The sequence below is a fragment of the Harpia harpyja genome, chromosome 15 (genome assembly GCF_026419915.1).
Source record: "Harpia harpyja isolate bHarHar1 chromosome 15, bHarHar1 primary haplotype, whole genome shotgun sequence".
Taxonomy (NCBI): Eukaryota; Metazoa; Chordata; class Aves; order Accipitriformes; family Accipitridae; genus Harpia; species Harpia harpyja.
This window is the reverse complement of record NC_068954.1, coordinates 23,068,203-23,093,525: the sequence shown is the minus strand read 5'-3', so window position 1 is coordinate 23,093,525 and position 25,323 is coordinate 23,068,203. Positions and strand designations below refer to the sequence as shown.

Sequence of the window (25,323 nt, the reverse complement as noted above, 5' to 3'; positions counted from 1 at the left end):
GAGTTCCTGGAACACTGCTCTTTGCTAAAGAGAATCAATGTAAAAACACTGGAAACCTCTTTGACATTCAAAAGGAGTGCTTGTCTCCACAAATCTTTTTGTACAAATCTTTCTGTGTGTTACGTATTGAAAGCAAGCTTTTGGAGCATAATAGTAAGTCCTGGAACTACTAAATGGTGCCTGATTTTTGCTTATACTTTTTTATTTATTTATTTTTCACAAAGCACTTCTTTTTCTATTGAGAAATTAATTTAAATTGCTTTAACCTTATAAGCCCCTTGGTAAACTGCTTACCCATCTGAAACATTTGTGCTGTTTTCATTGGAGAAGAAACAGCTCTTTTGCACAGTGTAACCAGGAAAATGCATTGCTGAAAAGAGATACCTAATCTAGCTTTCAAAAAGATGTGGTATAGAAAACCAGATCGCTGCATTGTGCTGTTTCACTCAGTTCAATTGGTGCTGCAATGTATTATGAAAAAAATATACCTGCAGTCTAACCTATAACTAATACAAATATTAAATAGTGTAAAACCAAATACATTAATCAAATAAGTATATATTAAATATTAAAATGCATAAATAAAATGTTTTAGCTGGAGATATGTCTGTCCAAGGACTGCAGTAAGTAGCATTAGATGAGCACTGTTTCCCCATTAACTTCTTATAGTATTTTTCTCTGTTTTATTTTAACCTTGAAAATGAATATTTCCAGGGATTGAGAAGAGTGACTAACCTGCCAAGTGCAAGGAAGAAATTCTGGAAATGCCTTAAGCTGCTATTGTGGTCTCATGAGATTTCCAACCTATTTATGTAGCACAACACCTTGTATAAAATTTACATAAAATTGCAATATTGGCTGACTACCTGACTTTAACCTCCAGCTTTAGAAGATGACGTGTATTTTCCGTTATAGTGAGTTGATGCATGTGCACTGCATGCAGCGCATTCACCTATCTGTGAATTCCTATCTAACATCTCATGCTGCTAACTTGAAATATTGAACTTTGAGGGGATGCTACCCCTCAAAAATAAGTAATATTGGCGCTCTCAGGACTATTGCAACAAGGTGCTTTATGCACCCAGTCGAAGGAGAGAAGTAGGCAGTTCTGAGGACCTAAAGCCAAACACCAAAATGCCCGAGGCTGTCAAACAAACACTAGCCATGGGCTGCACGTGGATTCCTGTCTTGTTCTGACACTTAAGCCTGAAAATGAAATACCTCTCTATTCAGGATGCTGAGTGGTCCTTGTGGTAGGCACGTATGGCTGTGCTTCTACTAGCAGACTAAACAGAGCGAGAGGATGTGATCAGTCCCTACAGTTAAACTGTTGCCATCATAGTTTCATACTATGTAAATAGGACTCCTGCAACCAATATATAGATATGATTTCAAGAATAACATGGGCCAAAGATTGTTACAAATATGCCACCTGGACGTGGTTTTATTTTGGAGAGTGAGAAACTGGCATGATTCATCTCAGCCTGAAGTACATATCTAAAAAATATCAGATGAATACCACCCTTTATGTACATATTTCTCTCTGCTGACTACAGTGAAAGCTGTGGATGACAAGTTCCGATGCAGAAAACTACATCATCAATATATAAATTTAAGTGATCTGAGGCACATGTCTAATGCTAAAACATGGAAAATGATTTGACAGCCCAAGCTAATTCAGTGGAACCACATGACAAGTAATGACCGAGGGTAAGACAGTTTTAACTCCCGTTTTAGATAAAAATGGACATGCAAATTCTCTTCCTAAAACAGCATCAGTGACCAGAACAAACCAATTTGGAGCGAAGTCAGAAAACCCAGAGGGAGAAGTAAGGAGCACATGGAGCGCTGCCATTTATTCAGTACAGTCACAGTTTTGAGCACTGACGCAGATGTCTGCAGGTGGAACAAATATTTGATGGCACCCAATCATGTTGTTCAGCACAATTCTCTGACTTCAGATTCATCCACCTTTCAAATAGAGATTAGTAGACTGGCAATCCAACATCCCAAGGGATTGATGTCTGAGATAAATAAGCATGATCAGAGAAAAGGGTATATAGTAGAAGGAGTGCAGAATAACCGTTGATGGATGAGAATGGGACCTTTGAGGTGGCGGGGTGGGAGGTGGGGGTATTGAATTTCAGGTTACACATAGCCCAGTATACTGGGAGGAAGAAAAGCACAGAGAACTGTGATCACTGGTGAAAGCTGTGACCAGGACCCTGTTAAAGCAGGTTTACAACACTGACTGCCCGGCATGGAGAACAGGGTGTGCCATATGTGAAAAAGGAGAAATGTGGAAACAGGATTTGAGGGATGATGACATCCCACATCTTATGGGTGGAAGAATGGGTACTTGGACTGTATGGGGAGGATGAGAGGCACAATATTGTGCCCATGCCATGACAAAGGACAGGACAGAAATCCATGAGAGGCAATATAGGATTTGCAAGAAGCTCCAGAGTTTGGAGTGGAGGGATGCAGGGAGTCCTCAGGATGGTGCAAAAATTTCCATTGACTTGAAGTGTACGACGTCCTATTATTGATTGGTATGTAGCACACAGACCTTCACAGTGCTTTTCAAGTTTGAAGTACATTGCCACTATTCACCTTTTCAACAGTTCTGTGACAGAGGTAAGTCCACAAAATGATTTATGACTAACATTTTGTCACAGAATCTGTATGATCAGTGAAGCTTTTGAAAAAAATATAAAGTATCAGGATTAGATTGACCTAAATTAACTAACACGTAAGCTTTCTTCTGGAGAAATACAGCTGTAAGGAGTCAACCGGGGCTTCACTAAGTGAATATCATTGAACAAGTGGTTATAAGAAAATTGGTTATAATGCTTCCAAATACAGACCAGAAAAGCAAGCCCAACACCATTAAACTTCTTTTGTCCCTTATTGTGCCTGGCTTTATGGACTTTTCCTAAAGGAGAAAATTTTGCTGCTTGCAGTTACTAGGTCAAATGCAGCAATCAGTTTCCCTTGGTGTCATTAAAACTGCAACAATTTTCTCAGCAATTAAAGCAAGCCAAAGTAATTGGGTTGTACAGCTCAAAGATATACACAGGAATCTACACACGACTCTAGAAGTAAAAGGGAAATCCTTGTCACATTGATGGCAATGACAAATCTCCCATTAACTTCACTGAGGTCAGGGTTAGTTCCAAACATTTGCTCAGAAAAGTTCTTGGTCAGTTCACCTATGAATCCTGGTGTCACTTGAGGAGGATCACCTCTAATCAGGGCTGTGTTTTACAGAAAGCACAATTCATGCTGGACTGGAATAAATGTGTTAGAAGTCTGGAAGGGTCCCCAGCCAGGAAGATGATGGCATGAAAGGGTGAAACCAGCTCTGCTGAAACACTGCCATTGATAGTGCAGGGGCTAAGATTTAATCACATAGATCCAAACCACTTGGACCAACTATTCAGCTGAATGGAACTACAAAATCTCCAAGGTTTCTTTTCTAATAAGAAATACTTATAATTGATTCTTAAATGAATATCAAACAAAAGAAATAATGCTGATATTTATGAACTTCCTCCTTGAATGAATTTTTTTTCGCTTAGTGTTTCTGGAATTCTTCTGAATTTGCCCTTTAGTTATGATGACATATCATGAAGGAAGTTTACCATCCTCTGTAATACTGAGGGGACTGCAAGAACTAATGTTTCTGTATCTAAGCAAAACTATTTATCATACATTCCTTCTAAATTGCCTTTTATTATTTCTTTAAAACATAGATATATTTTAAAGATTTTACTTATTTTACAGAGTGCTCTTCTGGGAAAGAAATAATCTGAGCATTAATTTTCAGAAGCATTGATTATTGCCACAGAACATATGACTGTTCAATTTAAAATACCTTACTATTTGAAAATCCCCTTTACTTTTTTTTTTAAACATTCAATATAGCTTTTAAATTGTCAGAACTGAAGAAAATGACTCGATTTTCTGTTTGCTTCAGCATCAGTTCTTTGCAGCCTTTTGATTCACCAAAAATTTCAGAGTTTCAGCCTTGGTCTGACCCAAAACAATTATTTCTTTCACTTTTTGGAGTTCATCATTATCTGCTCAGCTGTACACCCTTGGCGCTGCCTCTTGCTGCTTTGTCATTGTATTGTGAACTTTTCTGCTCAGCTCAACCCACTGAGACGGAGGAGGTCTCCTCCTGATTTTCCTATGGGGTGCAGGAAGAAACAGCAGCCTGGTGACAAGTTCCCTTTTAAACCTGTTGCCATAGTAACAGGCAGAAAATCTCCCTCTTTCCATATCCTTCAGACTGGGAATTTTTCAAACCAGGGTGCCATCTCTTTTCTGCCTGGCTGAGCTCTGTCCATGAGCTCTGACAGACCCATGTCTCTGGGTCCATGAGAAACATTGCAAATATTAATTGCATTTTCCCACAACCATGAGCACCCAGATTTTCCATGCGGCAGTGAAGGGTCAAACCGTGAACCCTGCTCCTGGGACGAGGTGGTGGCGTGAGTACCCACACCCTTGGCAAGGTTGAGACAGGGCATCTTAATATGCTGCCGTCTGATTATTTATGAAGAGAAGTGACTTTGTAAAAAGATGGAAAAACCCAACAGAATTGCACAAGAAGTTCATTACAAAAGGGGACAACTGAACTCACCAGTGAAAGCCTGGACTGTATTAGCAGTATTTGCTGGTGTTTATCCTGCTGCCCTAGTTACACTAGTGCAAATCCCCTTAGGAAGACAGACTGAATCAGCAACCTATGTGGCCAGCACTGTGAGAGACAGCCGTGGTCGTGTACCTTCACGCTGTAAGTACCCCCACCACCCTGGCTGTGCCAATACGAATTGTCCTGCCCTCCATAGAGCCTAAGCAACCTATAATGAATGTGGAAGTAAAGCACAGTAACTTTTTTCTGAGGAAACAGAGAGCACATCATTTAAGCTGCCCGTCACGGGAATACATGTAAAAGGCTGCACATTTTATCCTATTGAAAGGAGACAATACAGTGAAGACACACAGTGAAGAAGGCAGGCATGGCAAAGCAGCCAGATAAGTCAGTATCCCATCTCCATTGCAGCTGTTGCACTCTCTATGGGAAAGAAAATGTGGATCAACTATGCACCCAGGTGTTACAGAGGTCAGTGGGGCATGAGGGAGAGAAAAATGTCCCTCCTGTGCTAACACCCCACATCCCAAGTGCGAAACTTCACTCAAGCTGTTTCACCTTCTCCCCACTTCTTCTCTCTCTCTCTTTTCCTCAGAAAGGTCTTTCATTTGTTCCAGTGCAGACATTGGAAACAGTAGTCCAGATGTGGTCCAACAATGGGATGAAGCTTCCCAATTTGGAAAAAAACTTATTCCCTCTGGAACTGAATTTAGGAGCCCCCTCAGCTGGACAGCCCTGTCAGAATGCACAAATCATTTAGAACAAAAATATTTGCTTCCTGGCAAAGTAGCGAATGTGTAAACCCCTTGTAGTCTGTAGTAGAAATGGATGAATAATTAATAACAAATAATCTATTTGATCAATTTTACATCCTTACAAATATCTTCTCCTGTTTGTGAATTGACCTTGGGCCTAATGGGATTTTTGCAGAGTTATCTGACATTAGGAGGTGTTTAATTTTTAGTAAGTGTTTGGTGCCAACAGCCTATAATTAAAAAGTGGGATAGTTAGCATGTTTCTATATGATGCTCAGGCCATATGATACGATTTTGTCCTATGACTGAAAGTAATTCACAGAATAAGTTCTCAAGCATAACTAAAAGGAATTTAAAGTTCAAAATTTATTTTCTGAAAAACATTCCCCATTATTTCATTAACATCTTCTGTGGTCTCGATTATCACATCAGTAAACTTCTATACTACAGTTTCTGGGTACAGGAAAAGGAAGGATTTGAAGTAGAATTATTTAGAGGTATGACAGAATCTTAAAAAAAAAAGGTTATTTTTTGCAGTATCTGTTCAGCTAGTCAAAATAAGCAAGTAGGATGGTGACACACAGACATACCAGGGCATCTCATATTTAAAAACCTCCTGTAAGTTTAAAAGACTTTTATCTCTCCATACCAAACCATGTGTCTACATATTTTTATTATAGGGAAGGAATATAGTTCTGTGCATAGAGGATTAACTTGGGAAATCTGCAGTCAAGATTTCCTGTCCAGCCACGAATTTTTTGTGTGGTCCAGGATAAGGCCATGGGAAGTGATGACAGTGGCCACTGAGAGGCTTGATCTTGCCTTGCTGGGTTCAAGTTAACCTTTGTGAATATCTCTTGTAGACTCCCTACCTCAGTTCCCCATAGCACAAGAATAAAAGTAACTGCTGTACCTCTGAGGGCTAGTGTCAGAAAGCAGGGAAAACATTCAGTCTCTGGGATAATGCCCATCTAAGAATTTAAAATAAAGTATTTGTTACTGTGCCTGCTAATTACAGTGTCACTGTAGCAGTTTATTCTGTGTCTGACTGAAGTCCCACCAGCTCCAGTCAAAGTCTACAGGTATTTAACTGTCCCTGGATGCTCTGGGGGAAGGTGGACCAAGGGATGGAGCTGGCACAGAGGAGAGCCAAGTGCCCACTGCCAACCCCTTGTCTGTCCTTGGGAAAATTTCCTGTTGTGCCTGTTGTATGAAGCTAAAACCCATGAAAAGTGCAAAGTGTTCAGACACTGACTGCACTGAAGGAGGCTGAATAATTAGGTAGAAAGACAGACAGACGGGAAAGTCAGGCCTTTTTTTTTAATTTCAAGAATGGCTACATCCTTTCTTCCTTTCAACACAGAAGGTCCCAAAGGCATGATCATGCAATCAACAGTGATTGAATAACCATGAGTTACTGTCTGACACTTGAACCGTACCAATTAATCAAAAGCACAACTGCAACAACTGTGAAATAAAAATGCAGTTTTGTAACCTGCCCTTAAACTCCCTTACAGTTTACTTTGCAACTGGGGCAGGTTAACAGCATTATTAGTAACTGCAACCTGTTTTATAGGTTTTAACCTTTTTTTTTTTAACATCAACTCAATATCCTTTCCTGAAGAGAAAACAGTAATTTACTGAAACAAAAGCCTTTAGCGTGAGTTCTCTTTCTTTGCTTAACATTAGAAGCTGCTGTGTTAAACTTGTCTAAAATAAATGTTTTCCTTACCTATAAAAAGGATTTAAAATAATTTTTCAGTAATCTATTTTTCCCTCTTTACTCTGTGCATGTACTACATATTAAAATCTATATTTAAAGTTCATCCCATCTTCCCTGTTCACGTTTCATTTACTACTTGAATGCCATTTAAACATGGCATATTTTGCATATGTTTCTTATTAAGATTGTACTATTTGTTTTTGACACACAAAGCAAATTGTTGCTTTACCCTATGCATGCCTAAAGTAAATAAGACTGTGAGAAGTTTCCAGTTTGCATGGAAAAGAGTAGTTTCATAAAAATGTTTATTTTCTCATACATTAACATTGTTCAGATTTTATAACCACCAGCTAGAAGTAAGCTTGGAATTGGAAGGATTCCAGTTTCCATGAGGCTTAGAGTGAGCTGCCTAAGATCATGCATGTCCGATCTCCCGCTCCTACCACCACGCCCTGCTACCTTTATCAGGTTGCTTATTTGAGATATTCCTAGTGAACAAAATAGGAGGTTTTGGTGCGAGTGTGAATCTTGTAACCATGACAATACTTATCACCCTGAACTCTGTTAACAAATAAATGGTAATGGAAAAGCTATGAAGTATTGTTCTTGAGGACAGACTATGAATGCTTGGATAAGCTTTTTTTGAAGGAATCTATTGCATTTCTGCCTGTTTTAACTAATGAGGTCTTTTATAGAATCAATAATGTAAAAGAGTTGAGATCAGTCCCATCCCTTGATACCTTTTCCCAATTAAAGCAGTGGATCATTGTATTAATATTATTTAGTGACTATTCAGCATTTTCATTCTGGTGAGATACTCTGCAAACATTAATTAATCCCCACCAAAGCTCTGAAACCTCACTAGGAAATATTAAACCCATTTTACAAATAAGGGCCTGGAGCCAGAGATTTTTCAGTACCAGAGAGATTGTAACTTGAAGCTCCTTGGGACAGTGAGCAGGTACGAGAGTCTAGAATAATGAATGGCCCTGCAGTTAGAGCTACCTTAAAGGATATCATCATCTCTACTCTGCCTTGACTTGGGGCAATTATTTTACTTCTCAAGAAAAGCCCTTCCTGTGTTTTTTTCAGGAATGAATGCCTCTAGCAGTCCTTTAGACTGAGGCTGTTCATACAAAATAATTACATAGTCATTGGGGTATATATATACACACAGAGAGAGCTCATCACCATCGCCCAGTGATCAGAGTATCCACCCAGATTCAGATTTCTCTCCAATGAATATTTAACTTTATACATGTGCAATAGCAAGAAAAAATGACAACTGAGAAAGATTTAATAGTTTGTAGCTTTTTCACTAATGTTATGTTCAGTCCATGGATTTGAACTCAAATCTTCAAGTAATGGAACACAACACCAGGGGACAGACAGGCAGATATGTCCCATGTCTGTAGAGGCGTTAATCACGAGCACAGCTGTAACTACAGAGCTTGTCTACACTGAACTTAACTGACTATCCCAAAACTTTTATAAAAGTCTTCCCAATTTCTATCTTCCATAGTATGCTCCTTCTTGGTTTAGAGTGATTCTCTCTAAGGGAGAATGGGACATCATATGGTTTTACATTACTGATGGTATCCAGTCAACCCATTTTGGCCATCTACAGTTTGGCAACTAAGTCAGGAGGACAGGATTTCCTTCTGAAAATATTAAAGCCATCCACCTCTCTCCATTCGTTACCTAGTGATCTTTGGTACTTACTTTCAGAGGACTCCAATAGGTACCCAAAATTTAGGAGCAAGGACAGATCTTTCCTTGCTTTTAGCATTTTTTTTTTTTCTAGTCCTCTGGCCATAAATAGCTGAAGCTTTTGAAAGCAGCTTAGTTTCTTTGTAGTCTGGTTGTGATTTTATTCTTGTTTTTTACTTTCTAGTTCCTCATTTCTGTTGACTAATCCCCCATCTTCTTCCTAATCAGAGTGCTGTATGATTGATCAGTCTAGAGCATATCTTTGTGTTAATCTTTGATTGCCTGTTTCATATGAGGGTCCTTACTCCTGTAGACTCCTGACATTTAATACTATTGACTTATACATCATTTACTCTGGCTTCAGAAATCCTGCAGTTCTTTCTCAACCAAATGGGAAGGAGAACAATTTTGACATAATTCTAGGGCATGATTCATCTCACCCTAAGTTAAGCTTCTAAAGTAGGCCAAAACTGCTATGACCTAGAAAAGTCTATCACTCTTCATTGGCTCTAAAGGAAGTCCAGCTACCCACAGTTTAGACATCTACATCTGAATTACTTTCCAACTGTTAGATGAGATGAATTCTATCCCGGGGCATCTGAACTCCTTCCTGTGTGCTGTGAAGTGGGGCAGCAGGGTGAAAAAAACCCAAATGTCCCAGAAGGCTGAGAGATGTGCTCATTCCATGGTTCCTCCACAGGCTTCACTCATGAGATTCCTAGGGAACCTCATATTTAACCGTGTCTTTCCTCTTACACCATTTTAATTAAGGCAGAAACTGTCTGAAGGTTCTTCAGTGTCTTCCTTAACACATCCTCCTGTCCAATCTTTGGAACTTATCCCATAGCTTTTTTTTCACTTGTTTTTTAATATTTAGTGGACAATCAAGTCCAATACATATATTTCTACACTGAACATTTATGGAAATCCACGACCTAAGTGTAACTGAGTGGCAACACTACTTGTTTTAGAAAATCCTGTTCTAAGAAATTATTTAAACATAATGCCATTCACTGCCTGAATTCATGTTCCTTGTTCAAACTGTTTGGGTTTTTTTTTCCTTAATATAGCAACTATGATTTATCTTCCTATCAATGTGCAACAATAAGGTCAGGGTGAGAGTTTATAATATTCTTGTCAAATACAAAAATATCCTAATAACACAAAATAAACTGTTGCAATGTATTAACATGAGCATATGCAGAAAAGAAGAAAAATTACTGTTACACTAACTTCTGAAATGTAAGTATGCTCACTTTGAATAAAGGGAGCTTTAACTAGCAAACACACAGAAACCACTTTCTATATTTCTCTTCCAAAAATAACCACATGAGGTAATTGCACATAAATAAAAATTTTGATGGATTTCACATAAAACAGTGACAATCTGAATATGAAATTCTGGGAAGAGAAACTCAATTTTGCACAATCTAAAAGGTATAAATCTGATTATGCTGAAGCCAGTGGGACATTTTACTAGTAGCTTTGTGAGACAGAGGTATCAAGATTTCACACATGAAATGAGTTCTATGAGTTTCTCATGTCTTCTTGCTTCTGTTATTTTTTTACATTTAAAAGGTAACATTGAAAACTCTTTCTGCAATTATTATGTCCTCTAAGGGATAAGACAAAAAGAAAAAGACAAAGGAAGGAAAGTTGATAATTTCCTTGAACACCTTCTTTTGAATTCTCGGTTGCCTGGATGTTACCCAAATCTGATGTTTTTCTGCTTTTGATTCTCTAACCTTATAGAGCAGGTGAGAAATTCCTGGGAGGCCTGGACTGAGAGTTTTTCGGCAGCTCTCATTAACACGGCCTGGTGCCATGCCTGCCGTGGGCTTTGCAGCCGGAGAAAGGCTGTACCCCAGAGCAGCCTCCTGCCTCCTCACCCCCACGGCTGCACTCAGCCTCTGGATGTACAAGCAGTACGAGTTATCTGAGAGATGGTATCTGTACCTAGCTCCTCCTCTGGCGTCCCTGGAAAACTGAAGCCCGACTTGAGCAGATCGCCACCCTCTTCTTCTGAAAAGACAGAAACAAAGTAGCTATTTAATAACTCTGATAATTTGGTATACCCAGACATACACCCTCCTCTAGTTTTTAAATCCACTCCGTGATACCTATTACCATTCAGTATCTCTGATACCGTGAAGCTGTTGAGGTGCTATTATGTGCAGTATCTAGTCCTCTTTGCCAGTTGTACTAGTGTTCTTCCATTTTATTTTTTTTAATTTTGCCAGACGTTTTCACATCACTAGTGTCATAATATTCATAAATGCCTTCTTTTTTTTAACATCTTTTACATTGTTCTTTTCAGCTTTGTTTAGTCACATTGAATTCTGCTGCCATTTAGCCTTAATGTATTTATTCCAGGAAGAATCATTATTGTCAGTCCTCCAGTCGTACCTTTGGCACTTCCCACCTCCGATGATAATAATGCCACTCATGATTCTCAGGCTGCTTTCTTTTCCTTTTATTCACAACCATTTTAATTCTGCAATTCTGAACTCTGACAATGCTGTGATGGTGAGTTTCTTCTATCAATAACATTTACTTTTGTGCCAGAGACAACTTCTTTAGTTCTGGAAAAGTACTTAAGCTCAGATGACATGTCTATGCTGTATGAATGCAGTGAGGTACGCAGAAACCTGCTGAATGGCCGGAGTGCAGCTCTCAGCTACCCTGCCTATATCACTTTCAGAATTGCAGCTGGTTGCCTCTGCATTGCGCTCTTGTTATGCTGGCATACAAATTCATTTGGACCTGGTACCTAGCTCAGGTATTTCTAACATGGAGCCACATATGGAAAATTGGGTCAGTAACAATTCCTTAAGGTGCAAGACTGGCTTGAGAATATGTAGATTAGGATACAAAATATCACAGTAAAGCGTTTCATGTAAGTACGTGATACTAGCTTTTAATTTTTTTTTTTAATGTTTTTTCCCTATTATCCACATTTGCTGGTGTCTCAGCTGAGTGGAAGTTGTTTGAGTATATACAGCCTTTCACTGTACTCTTTCTTACCATCTGTGTGTGTTACAAGCACAGACACCTCAAAAGAACAGCAAAAGAATGGAGTACTCCATAGCCTCCCACTATGAGTTCAACCAGCAATTCTTCAGAGAAAGACAAAATCAGGTATTGCAGATCATGTTTCTGTAGTGCACGACCGAGGACTGATGACTTCTAAATAACTCACATCAGTTCATGCTCCTCATATCCTCAGGCAGATATTGCTGTAAGTTTGATCCAGCTCAGACTTTTCTGAAGAGTACCTCAATCCCTGTATCAGACAAGCTGGTTTTTGTGGTTCAGCTTACAACAGACACACTGCTTTGCCTGTTTCAATACTCCATTTAACGAATACATGCATTTTGTATATTTCTTGGTCTTGGTTGCACTTTTTATTTGTACTAAGATTTTTTCCCAATTATCTCACAGCAAACAAAATGAGTGAGTATGCTCATGGATACTCATTGAGAGTATCCAACTCTCAAACAATTGTTCCTGGTTTTGACAATTCGTGAGGTTAAGAATATACAATCAATAACAATGGGCAGTATAGCACAGATACAGTATAGAAAATAAGTCCCGCGGATGTTAAGAATGTTGGATAAGCTGAGCTGTCAAATAAACATCTTGTGTATAAACTCAATTGTTAAATAAACTCACTCTGCTAAAATACAGCCTACTAGAGATCTCGTTAAGTGACGGATAAAAACTCATACACAATTTAAAAAATGACTGGCATATGAATTTAAATTAAATTTCATTTGGAGAGGTAATGGACAACTTTAATTAAATAAAAGCACAAATTAGGCAGTTTCCATGGAGACTTTGTTCACATGCTCTGCCTATGTTGTATAACTGATATGCCTGTCCTCTAATTTGGCTGCACAGGACTAATGAATCAAATGAAAGTTATAACAAAAATATCTGAAGGATCCTTTACATTCAGGTAAGTAACTAGGAGATCTCACTGTTAACTTCATAATAAAGGAGCTTTATGTTGAAATAGTGGGTTTGTATTTTTGAAAAAGAAGCTATTAATTTATTCCAAAGTTATATCATGTACATATATTCAGAAACACTTACAGAATGATCCAAAGAAAATAAAATGCATAACATCATTCCTCCCTTGCAAGAAGTCAGCAATATTCTCACAAGCTCTGCCCAAAACTAGACTAAAATTGTAGGGGTAGGCTAAACTGGACTAAATGTTTATGGGTTTGGTGTGTTTTAGAAAAAAAGAAGAAAATAAATTTCCTTTTCAAAATGAAAGGGAAAGGTCAAGCAATGGGATCCATAAGTCAGATTCTGACTTTGCCGATAGAATTCCTGTGCAAATTTGGACAATTCAGTTAATTTCTTTCTGCCTCAATTATCCAGTAGAATTAGGATTCAAATTCATTTCCTTCTCATAGCTGTCCTATATGAATACATTTGTTAGCATCAGCGAGCCTGTTGTCTAGAAGACCCTATAGAGAGCACAAAAACGTTAGAATTTCCATCCTGCAAAAAAGCTGTATTCTGTTTTGAATAGGGTCAATTGCAAATGTTTCAAAGGAACTTAGAATTCCTTTGTGATTCCCTTAGGTTTATGAATCTGCATGAGGGATATGAGTAGCTCTTAGTGATTAGTTTACTTCCTAAGCATAAGGACTTCTTATTTCTTTATATTTTATGACTATACCTATTCACATCACTAATTCATTGTTTAGACTGTCTTTTCAAAAGGCTACTGTCAGTTCCTTCAGCCCTTGAAGAGATTCAGTTTTTGTATTCTGCACTTATGAAGCATAAATTAAGCTAAAGTTTCAGTGGCTCTTGCAGTATTATGAAGACAATCTTTGTGTGAGGTTGAACTGTACTTCGAAGTCATATTATTCCTTCAGCAACAGACATACATGGTCTTTGTTTACTGTTTACATTTTTCCTAGAAATTACTGGTTTTATTATTGACCACAGAAATGAAAAGCATATCCTTCATTCATGAGCACAGCAGCAACCCTCATATCTCATGGTAATCAAGTCAGGCAGATTATCACAGAATTGTCGCGTATGCTGAAATTCAAGTGTCATAAAATGCATGCAATCATTTTATGTCATTCATCTCCTCTATTTCATATATCCATAGTATTTCAGCTTGCCCTTTGCTCAAGGTGAGCCTACTGGTAGAACGTTCTACACCAGCGGACACAGAGGAAAATGGTAGTCTTAGCATGGAATGTTTGATGGGCAATGAATTGCAAACAAAGATGAGATTAAGAAAATAGGATTATTTACAATTTAAGGTTTTAAACAATGTACGGAACACACAGTCCACAGACAAGGGACACAATTACTAGTTAAAATCCCTTCTCAGTATACAAACTACTGCATCACAGACTGGTCTAAATAGAAAGCAAAAACCTGCCTCTGAAACTGAAACTAAAAAATAGTGGGAGAAGTCTTCACTCAACAGGGCTCAAAATAGTGACAAAAAAATGATAGGCTTTAAAAGTGCAGAGATGTCTGCTTCTGTGGAAGCTGAATGTATAGTAAAATGATGCTGTGATCTGCATAAATAGGAGAGCACAAACTGTCATTTACATCTAGTATCTCATTTTCTTTTTTAAAAATGTGATGGATCTGTCATGCATTCCAGTGCAACGCGGCACAGACGACACTCAAGACTGTGATAGGAACCTTTCACAGCCGAAGTTCTCCAGACTTAAGCTTGAAAACGTCAGGAGACATTGCTGAGCTGGAACCAGCTTGACAGATCCAGACGGCTCATTCAACCCTGAAGCTACTACATGTACAGTGGGAAATGACATGGGCCAGCGCCCGAGATCAAGCTGGCACGGCACAGCTTTTGTCCTCAGAACAGGCTGATGTCTGTCAGGAGCGCGCCCTGCCTTGTGCTGTTGCTTACCCTGCTAAGGAGACGTTACCTTGGGAAGGAAGTGCTGTTTTTTTGATCAGCACTAGATACCACAGTATTCAATGAACAAGCATCCTGTGTAAAGGGCCCTGAAATGTCACTGTGTGATAAGGTGATACAGCTTAAATACAACTTAGATAGCCAGAGTTAATCATGGACATTGAGTGATTCTGCAGCCATGGAAAATGGACTTTACAAGCGCTAAGGAGTCAGAAATTAGGCAGAACACAATGGATTTGCCACTGGATGAAATATTAGACCACTATAGAAGACTGCAAACCAAAGGAGAGATGAGTCTCTTAAGGGTCAATTCTGAATCTTGCCTGAGTTGCACTTGGTACTGGATTGCGGGTCAGTAGGTTGTTTCTTTGTGTTCTGGGTCAGGGAAGTGAAGTTTCTGTACAAGCTAATGGACACATGCTGTCTTCTATCCTGTTCCTGTCTGCCCGTGGTCTAAGTGAGCATTTTGACAGTCACTGCACAGAAAACATCTGATATCACTGCTTCTCCTCAGTTCGATAATCACTTTACCCATCCTTCAAATTTTATCATCTCAGTTTTAACCTTTTGATCTACTCTCTGAGCCTGACGTATCAGTTTAAATTCCCTTTCTTCACCTGCAAAGTCTTGCACTAAGATATGCCTCTATGTTGGCCCTCATTTTTTATGCATTCATTCTGCCCTTAATAATGAGACATGTTGTTTCCACCTCCTAATCATAGTTCTTCCATAACCTCTCCATCCACAAAATAGGCCCCAGTCTCAGTGGACTTGTTGCTCACATACTTTAAAAGGCTCGCATCAGCAAGACTTACAATCAATTAACTGCCTTCTCCATCACAATACAAGAGTGAGACTGAACGGCAACTGATATTGAACTTCTCAGTTCATTGGATTTTAATTTATTTATTTATTATTGGCCTGCTCTGGATCTCCCACCGATTTTTTTCTATGTGTGCTTTTCTTTTGGCCTGTAAGCTCCCTATGGTAGCTGTTGTTCTTTTAGTTCTGTCTTATGTAGCACCTGGCATATTAACTTTGACAACAGATGAAAGAAAACATGGGCCTTAAAATGTCTGGATTAAACAGCAGGTGCAACTTCATTTGATCACATAATTACAGAGCATAAAATGTGTCCAGAGTATGAATACAGGACTCTCACCATATCATTCCATGATCTGAGAAAACCAAATAGCCTCTTCCAGGCTAGAGATACTTAGAGATCTAGAAGAGATATCTCCTGTACCTCAAAGTCCACTAGCCTGCTATCCGATTAAAGCATTTCTTGCAGGTGGCCTTTGACCCTAGCCAAAGATATCCCCAGTCTGCTACAAGGTGTGTATCACTGAGAACTGTCATTAGGCTGATCCTGACCTAAGGGAAATGACCAAAGCTAATCAGCCAAAATCACTTGTGGCAAACCTATTCCTTTTCTCATGCAATCTCTAAGAGGTTATATCCAATCAATATTACAACATCTATATAGTAAATTAGGCATGGCGAAGGCCCATTCTCTGGCCATGAGGCCAACCGGTGTGGTCTAGCCATATCTTCAAGAACCGGCTGGCTCCATCCAAACTGTTTTTGGGAATGGTCCGTTGCCCATGCTAACTCTCTAGTCAAGCCTGGGAATTATTTGGGACAGTGAAAATTAGTCGGCCAAGCTTAAAACTAAGACAGGGACCTCTCTAACCAACATTCTAAAAAATCAAATTCCTATTTGTTGGGCCTTTGTCCTGGTAGTGTTTAATTTACTACTACAGATGTAGACCAGGTGGCAGTATTGTCAAATACAATATTCTTGTCCGTTGTTTTGATAGCATGCTGGTAAGCAACAAAAATACAGAAGCACAGCAGGGCTGGGAAAATTCTGATTGAAGTAAAAATTAAGGATGATAGTAGGAGATTTAAGGTTATTGAGGCTTCCTTTGCAAAAGGCCTGTGTGAAAAGAGGACGTCATTGTTTAAATAAGTTGCTTTTGGTTTTCTCATCACGCTCTCTCTTTTTTTTGTTCTTATTTTTTCTTACACACACACACACATGAAAGTGTTCTGGATGGATCCGGAAAAGATCTGTTCATCCCAGTATGCTGGCTCCAGCACTGGCCCAAAGTGGATGCTGCTGGAAACGGCAAATACTTAGATTGCTTAGAATACCTTTCCAACTTCCCGCAATCAGCACTTAAGGGACTTCCTGAGATGGAAGTTTAATCCAGACCATTGTTTTTAATAGCCACCAATGGATCTATCCTCTATGAATTCATCTAATCTTCTTCGAGCCCATTTATACTGATAGCCTCTACCGCATCCTGTGCCAATGCACCTCACAATTTAATTATGCATTATTTGAAAAATAATTTCCTTTTTGTTTGTTTATCAGGATGCCTGATAATTCAATTAGGTGGCCCTAGTTCTTTGGTTGTGAAAAATAATGGATCATCGATCCCTATTCACTATGTCTATATCATTTATAATTGTGTAGACTTCTACCATATCCCTGCCTCAGTCCTCTCTTTTCCAAATGGAGGAATCAATCTGTTTAGTATTTTATTATGGCAAAACTGTTTTAAATCTTTCATCATCCTTCTCACTCTTCTCTGTACATTTTTGTTACTCCACTTTCCCATTTCCAGACGCAGCAGCCAGAAATTCAAACGGCTTTACGGAACGGGTTTTTCCAGTGGCATGATGATGTTATCTGCTTTTTTTTCTATTTTTTTTTATATTTTCATCTGCCCATTTCATAAATCAGAGAATTCATTATTCATATTAAGTTGTGCCCAAGAGAGACAATTTGTTTGGCTTTCCAAACAAACACATTTCTCTTATATATTACTTTAATAAATATTGAAGAATCCCAGCATTTTACTTAGCTCAGGTTACTACCAAGACTGCTAAAACTAAACAATCACCCTCCTCACCTGCCGAAGAGCAGGATTGAGGAATTCCTGGTCTCTTGCTTTCATCCAGCCTGTCCACTCTTATATAGCATAGTTCCAGATAGCAGGACTGTGAAACCAGGCTTCAGCTGTCAGAGAGAGTAGCCAGGCACACAGCCTATTAAATGAAGGAGAGGAAGCTGGCTGCATCCCTCAGGTCCTATCTTGGAAAAAGCGTAAAATGAAATATATTGCAGGGGATCACAGGAGCTGTCAGGGGTCATCTTGGTCTTGGCAGCACCAACTCCCGCCTCCCAGCTTTTGGCAGCTAAAAGTCATCCACAAAACACGGGTTGCCTTAGCAATATTGTGGTGATCACCCTGAAAGGCTTTGGTTCCACACAGCAGCCTTTTCTGAGCCAGCCAGGCTCATTTATGCTCCTTGAAAGCCTTTCTTCTGAGCTGCCTTATTCCTTTTACCCCAGAGATCTGCAAGTTCCTCTTCCCTGCCCCTCTTCAAGGAATAAATGTAAAAAGGTGCTGGCTAATGCTATGGAGTGTTAAAGCAGATTCACTTCTCAGTCATTCTAGAATTTAAATGACTAATTCAGTTAAATAACTCGATCGCTCCTTATCAAAATTAACAAATGACTGCAAGCAAAAAGAGTGAGCCAGTGATAACCCATTGTGTTCAGACATGGCTCTGTGTGATCGTGTGCTTCAAACAGCCTAGGAAATTCCTAAAAGCCCCTTCTTCCTCGATTTTTCACAGCTGAATGACTGTGTCAAGCTACTGAATGAGCCATTTACCTTTTATTGCTTTTCAGGAGCTGTGAGAGGAATCCCAAATCTGCTATATTAAAAAGTGGGACTATTAAAGAATATATTAGCTAATTATTGTGAATAATGACCCTTATTCTGTGAGCCCAAGACTTCTGGATACCCCAGAAAAACCTTTAGTTCTCCTCTCCTACAGCTCTTCAGAATCCATCGTTTTTCCTCCCCCCAGGTAAAATGCAACAACTGCCTTTTGTACGCATTCATCTTCCACCTGCTGTGACAGCTCTTGGGCAGATTTGCAGCTCCCTCCACAGTGGACACCTGAGGAGGTCCAAGAAATCTATCTCGGACCTTGGCAGAGAGTAAACAGAAAGTGCAGGTCAGAAACACAGTTAGAATGATTTTGCACAGCTGCAAAGGCTTAACTGTGGTGTCAGAGAAGCAAAATGCTTACTGAGTCTATTAAAATACCTGAAGAAACTATATGAAAACATACTTACAAGAGACCAAAGTGAGGAAGAACACCAGGACAAAGCGTAGGACAAAGTCCAGTAGTGAGAAAGTCAGAAAACTTGGCTTACTCCTCTCCTAAAAGTACACAGAAAATGTCCCTGGATTTCCCTGGTTTGTGAAGAGAAAACACAGGATCTTTGTCTTACTGGATGTGTGTAGATATTTAATGATCTTCTTTCTGTCTTCTGCATATGCATGGAAAATGGAACAGACATTTAGAAAAAATAAACTGTAGATGAAATTAGTCTTTTCAATATATTTCAAATGCACTTTGAGGAAAAGCATTTCTTTAAGACTCTCCTTAAAAATGTGCTAGATCTCTAACGTTAAACTATGTTTGACAGAACACGGGTTTTGTAACCTTTCCATTTTCAGGTTAAAACTAGATATGCTCACGCTATATTTACTTTACTGTTTGGTAAAAACCACAATCAGATCTACAACAATTATTACTAGCTGGTCATGTAATTCTGTTTTTACAGCTTTGTTTTACGGTAGGCCAAAAGGTCTGAACACTCTCCCCGTCTTTCAAATGTCCAATAAATAAGTCTTTTAACATTAGAGAACAACTGCATTTGTTACACTGAACTACCACGGTAGGAGACATTTAGCATGAAAAACCTTTGACACTGCTGGGATGTGAGGGCAAAGTCAGCAGTTCCACTGAAATCTGAAATTAGCTATTAGTAGCTGCAGCCGTGAAAACCCTCAATAAGGCCTTTTGACATTAGATGATGAAGCTCCATATTACCAGAGACAGGATGCGTATGGGTGTTTCTGTATGTGACAGGTTGAAAGGAGAGCTCAAATGTATTCAGTCCCACACAAGCCAATTTTGGTGAGGATTTCTGTGAACACTTAAATGCTGGGGTGGTATGATTGACAGCTGATGGCTTTTTTTATTTAGTAAATATGATTACATAAAATATAATACGTAGCTTCCTTTTGGCAATTTAAGCAGATATGGGATGCCAGTATCTTTTAAATGAGCCATTTTCCCCTCTCAAAAATAGCAATAACTACAACAAAGTTTCTTCCTAGAAAGAATCACAGGTCTGGAGCAGCTTTAACCAGTTCCCTTGTCCCATATCCCTCTTTTTTTCCATCTCCTTCAGAGATCTGCTTTATTTTTTCTTCTTTTTCTCTTAAACCCTCCCCCACCAGTCTTTCCTTTCTTTTCTTCCTCCTCCTCTTCCAACTTCAGCCATAATACTACTGAGGTGCAAGAAATACATTACAGGTTAAAGCTCACCTGAAGATTTTGTGCATGCATGTGTACTCTCAACTACGTGCTCTACTGAGTTATATATACCACAAGGTCTTTAATGAAGGAATGCAAGTAATTAGAAACAGCAAAGAAACTGTTTTACCTTCCCATAGCAATTTTCAACTACAAATTAAAAAGTACCAACTTAGAATTAACTTAAAATTAATAAAATTGTTAAGTGAGAGTCTAAAATGAAAGAAACTTCTATATTTTCATAATAATTCCATACAGTTTTGTCCTTTTTCACAAGTTAAAAGAGATCTGAAGGAACGCATGTTCAAGCTGGAAAAATGACACTTCTAAAAATGTCAAAACAGGGTGCTTCAACAACTGAAAATCTCTTTTTTTTGCCTGCATTTTTACTTAAAGAAGGAATTAGTTTGGAACTGGCCCATAAACAGTTTCAGGAAGGTTGTGCTTTACAAAGAAAAGGTTTCTGCCAGCTACCTCACCGCAGAGAGCTTTCTCACTAATGCATTTATTTAGCACTCTGCACAGTGGGTGCAACCCTCCTTGGGTCCTCTCTGGTTGCTCTAGAAACCATGTAATATATTGCATGTATTTCTGCGATTGCTTAGAATACACAGACACACTGACGTTACATTTTAAAACCAATTTACACCGGGGCTGAGGTGGACCTTTCTGTTTGTTGGTTTTGACATTCAACTACAACCTGTGCGGCTGCTGGGTTATTTGGACTTTCCCTATGACACAAACAGCAATGGAGGTGAGGGAGAATCAATTCTCTGTGTGGCCAGTGAAACTGGAAAGCAAAGTGATAAGCTGTGCATTGCAGGGTGGGCAGAATCAATATTTAGGATGTTGCAAAAAGGTGTGTAAATGCTTGGCCAGTTCCAAATCCTGAAGTTCGCTGGACTGATCTCACCAAAAGAGATGAATCTTTCATTTCATTTCCCAAGCACAGGCTTTTCACTGAAGCACTTTGGAGCCTGGGCACCCTTGTCTTCTACTGTTAATGGAGAGGAGCGGGCAGCTCTGGATTGATCATGTCCAGCCCACCCCTCCAGGGACTAAGGGGAGTGCTGGGTGGCTGGGCTCTTCACCTCTGTTCCTCAGCTGAGGGCTTAAAGCAAAATGACATTAAGCCAGATTGTCATGATTAGTTAAAAAGGAATTGAGAAACTGAACACCAATATTTGCTCTCTCGGCAAAGATGCTATTTGTTCAGGTCACCTCGCTATCTGCATTTATGTTTGTAGCTGCTACACTGGGAGGGGGACAGCCTAAATTCTTTCACATTTAGGTGTTGCTAATCCTACTTGAGCTACACAAGTAAAATAGTTTCCAGACCTTGTTCACTGGAAGAATTTCTCATTGAGGTCTGTACGTGGGCAAATACCCATGTAGAGCCAAGGTCACTGACATTATGCACGTGGGCTCTTTCTACTCCTGTACCTGCAATACACCAAAGGTACTTTGGACAGATATCAGGCCAGCCTTTTCCTGCTCTGGCATGGTCAGGAATACATCCAGCTTGTTCTTAGGAGCAATGCACACAGCTGACAAATTCAACAAAAAAAGTGTTTAATAATAACGGCTTAGATACCTGATCAAATTTTGATGGTTTAATGTGCTTAAGCATATCAGCTCCATTGGTGTAACTATCCATCTGCCTGTAAGGTAAGTTGAATTAGTTAAGCCATAGCCTGGGGGTAAAAGAACCTGGACTTAGCTCCTATTTGCTAATAGTATAACAGCGTAAACAAATTCAGTTACCAAGGCTCAGCAGACACATGATCACTTGCTAAGCTACAGCAACCCAGTGGTGTGGCAGGGCCCTCACTTTGATCTGGTAATCACAGACACAAAATATAGAGGGAACTAACACAACATTGAATTTACAGTTACATTTGGGCAGTATCATTACCTCGAACACAGTATCTTTCAATTGCAATCTGTTTTTTCCACAGTCTTACTTTACTAACTGTTTAGGACGTCCATAAACATTTGCTGTTTGCTGGGATGTTACATAGAGTTGTGCAGTATTTCAGCCACGGCTGCATTTTCAGGGGAGGGAGGAGAAAGGCTTGTATAAGAGTCTTCAAGCTCACATTACAAACGGAAAACAAATTATTACTGTTGGGCCCATTTTGCTTCTCTATACCTTTGTTTATTCAAGGCCATAAATAGGGCCACCAGAAAGGCCAGAGAGCTGCAAATGGAATATTGAGATTTTCATTTCTGATGCACTGCTCAAATCAAGCCCAGGCTAGTAGTGACAAACTCATTGGCTGAAAATGAATTAGCAAATTCTGTCAATTCCCACAGGAGAGGTGTCCATCACTACAAAACTTTCACCTCTCTTTTGTTGTCTCAGCATGAAAGGGCAAGGGGAATAAAATAACCTGTCAGCTTCTCACCCCATCAGTCAAGTCACATCAGCAAGACAGTAATGGGAATCTTGCCTCCACGTACCCATTATTCACCCATGCAATTGGATATCGTTCCTAGGCTGTCATTCTGGTACCTCTTAAGGACATTTGTGAGTGTTTCAGAATGCAAAACTGGTTTTGTTCTACAGAAATCCATGAGTAAGGCTTTCACATTTTTAGCAATTTGGTCTCCCAGTAATGGGATTTAAAATGAGTTTAAATCAGTGCTTAATTTCTGCTCTTTCAGGACAATGGTAGTGATTAGTAGTAATGTTTGACTTCCAGTTCCATTTTTTTATGCAGCTGTAACGCCGTCTGCATTTGACTGCTGCTTTAATGATTACTAATGACTTTATTTTGAAAGTAATATAACTTTTTGTAGTCATTCTCTGGACTCTGAGCAAAAAGCTAATTTGAGTTGAATTATGCAGTCTGTTCATACAGGACCTTCAGTTGGTTGAACTTCATTTTGAGTCAGACCAAAGGAAAATGGCAAAGGCACTGAAAACACACTATGTATTCACACATGGCAGGAAGAACATGCCTGTGTGAAAGTGGCAGCTAAAACTAAATACAGCACAAAGATATCATCCTGATAAGCAGCATATATCAATGACTTTCTAGCCTTCAGCTGCTAGCATTGAAAGCATTTAATGGGTTAAAGTTGGCCGCTGAGCCCTCAGTTCTTATATGTGGAATCATCTCACACAGGACATCAGTGTGGATGATCACCTATGGGAGCACTGATGGCTGTGCTCTGTGCTGTACACACAACTGCAATTTCTTACTCAAAACATAACCTCTGAGCATGTCTTATTGTATGCATCCCTTCCTTTTGGATTTCCTGAGGAATTTTTACATGACTTACTCCTTGGTGGATAAATAAAGCTGGTTTTTTTGTTGTTGTTGCTTTTCTTTTTCTTCTATTAGAAAATTTCAACTCATTGAGACCTAAGTTTTTTTGCAGGAAGGTATCAATTTTGATGAAGGTTTCCTCTTCCAGTCAGAGAGAGAAGGAAATCTGCCTTAGAAGAACTTGCTAATTTTGATGTTGATTCAGCCTAGGAGAAGCAGCTGTCAGCTGTTACTTTATCTGGGTCAGGTTTGGGGTTAGAAAGCAAATCCCTCAAACTCTGATCAAGCACTTAAAGTATCTTGATGTTCTGGCCTTGATCTTTCCTAGTTTGCTCTGTTGGAGCTATTTAAATTAATTTAAATGAGAAAATATTCATTAAGACAGAGGGAGGCTGATTCAGCATGCCAAAAATCAAGTAATGTCAAGTAGAATAGAAAAAGCAGAAGAATGTGTTTGGGTTTCTCATATTGCCACCATCGGCCATACCCCTCTTCAGCCTTTCATTAAAAAAAAGAAAAAAGAAAAAAAGCAAAGTTTCAGTTTCTGCTGGGTCTGGCTAGGATGGAGCTAGATTTCTTCATGCCAGCCCACAGAGAGGAGGAGGAAAGGGGGATGTTTGTGGTTATAGCATTTGTCTTCCCATGAATTCGTTATGGGTGCTGAGTCCCTGCTTTCCAGGGAGTGGCTGGACACCCGCCTGCTGATGGGAAGTAGTCAATGAATTCCTCTGTTTTCTTTGCTTGTGCATGCAGCTCTTGCTTTCTCTGTTAAACTGTCATTATCTTGGTCCACAAGTCTTCTCATCTTCCTTCTATTTTCTCCCTGTCCCATGGGAGAGGGGAGTGAGAAAGCAGCTGTGTGGGTGTTTGGCTGCTGGCTGGGGTCAACCCACCACACAGTTTTGTTCAGTTCTGAAAACTTGCAATCCTGTCAAGTCCTGAGACAGTGAAAAACTGTTTTCTGTTCAGACCGGTCCAAAGCACATGTTCAGTCCTCCAAATAAGACCAGTACCTGTTTGAATATCCTCTGGACTTACTTTGAAACTACTATCATTTGCACCACCCAAATGCAAAAATATGAGGATATTATTTTACAGCTTATTTCATAAAAGGGAGGGAGAAGGTTTTTTTCCTCCAGGGAACTTCACTAAAGTTTTTAGATTTATGGATAAAAGGGGGATTATCAGTGACTAAAATTTGCCACCTTTTAAAGAAACGCAACAGAATATATTTTGTTGGAATGCTTTCACTGGTACAAAAAGACACTAAATGTTACACTCAAATCCACTTCCCCCCCCCAGAATTCTCCTGCATCATCTAGGTAGTGAAGGCCTCCTATGCTATCAAGCTCACTTCTGTAGTTTTCCATCTTCCACATGCTGATTAACTGCTTACGTCCATCTTCAGCCCTCTGTTCTCACAGACATACACACATTTGCTCGATATCATATGCCTTTCTATTAAGAATGATTACAGCATGTGTAACTTTAATCTGGTTAGAAATCACCAGTTGCTAAGCAATAGCAACTCAGGCTTTAGCCACCAAGAATATAGACAGGGTCCTGGTAAAACCTTCACTGAAGCCTGAACAGCAGCAGCTTTGTTGCCATCAGTACTGGAGCTAACTACATCAACTAACCTGCAGAACTAATTAACGGAGATCACACTTGATGGCAGTGTAAATATGTCCATGGATAATGTTGTCCAGGACAGCATGACAGGGCTTGCTTTGCCATTCGCTAAATTATGCTACTACTGTTCTGGACACATGGAACCAGCCCCAAGTAGACCCAGGAGCCTCTAAAACGTCCCCAGCTGTTTTCCTTTGTCTGGTTTCTCACTTGGCAACAACTCTCTTCTT

At 39.4% G+C, this 25,323-nt stretch overlaps 1 protein-coding gene across 3 annotated transcripts in view; it reads right to left on the bottom strand.

Moving 5' to 3' along the window:
• DLGAP2 (DLG associated protein 2) overlaps positions 1–25,323 on the bottom strand; it is a 491,075-nt gene that overhangs the window by 92,411 nt on the left and 373,341 nt on the right. For 2 of the 3 annotated variants that reach the window (XM_052809696.1, XM_052809697.1), the window contains exon 4: positions 10,805–10,870. The exons of the other annotated variant lie outside the window; for it this stretch is intronic. In XM_052809696.1, coding sequence (XP_052665656.1) covers positions 10,805–10,870 — 66 coding nt within the window. The remainder of the gene's footprint in view (positions 1–10,804; positions 10,871–25,323) is intronic. 3 annotated transcript variants of the gene reach the window in all.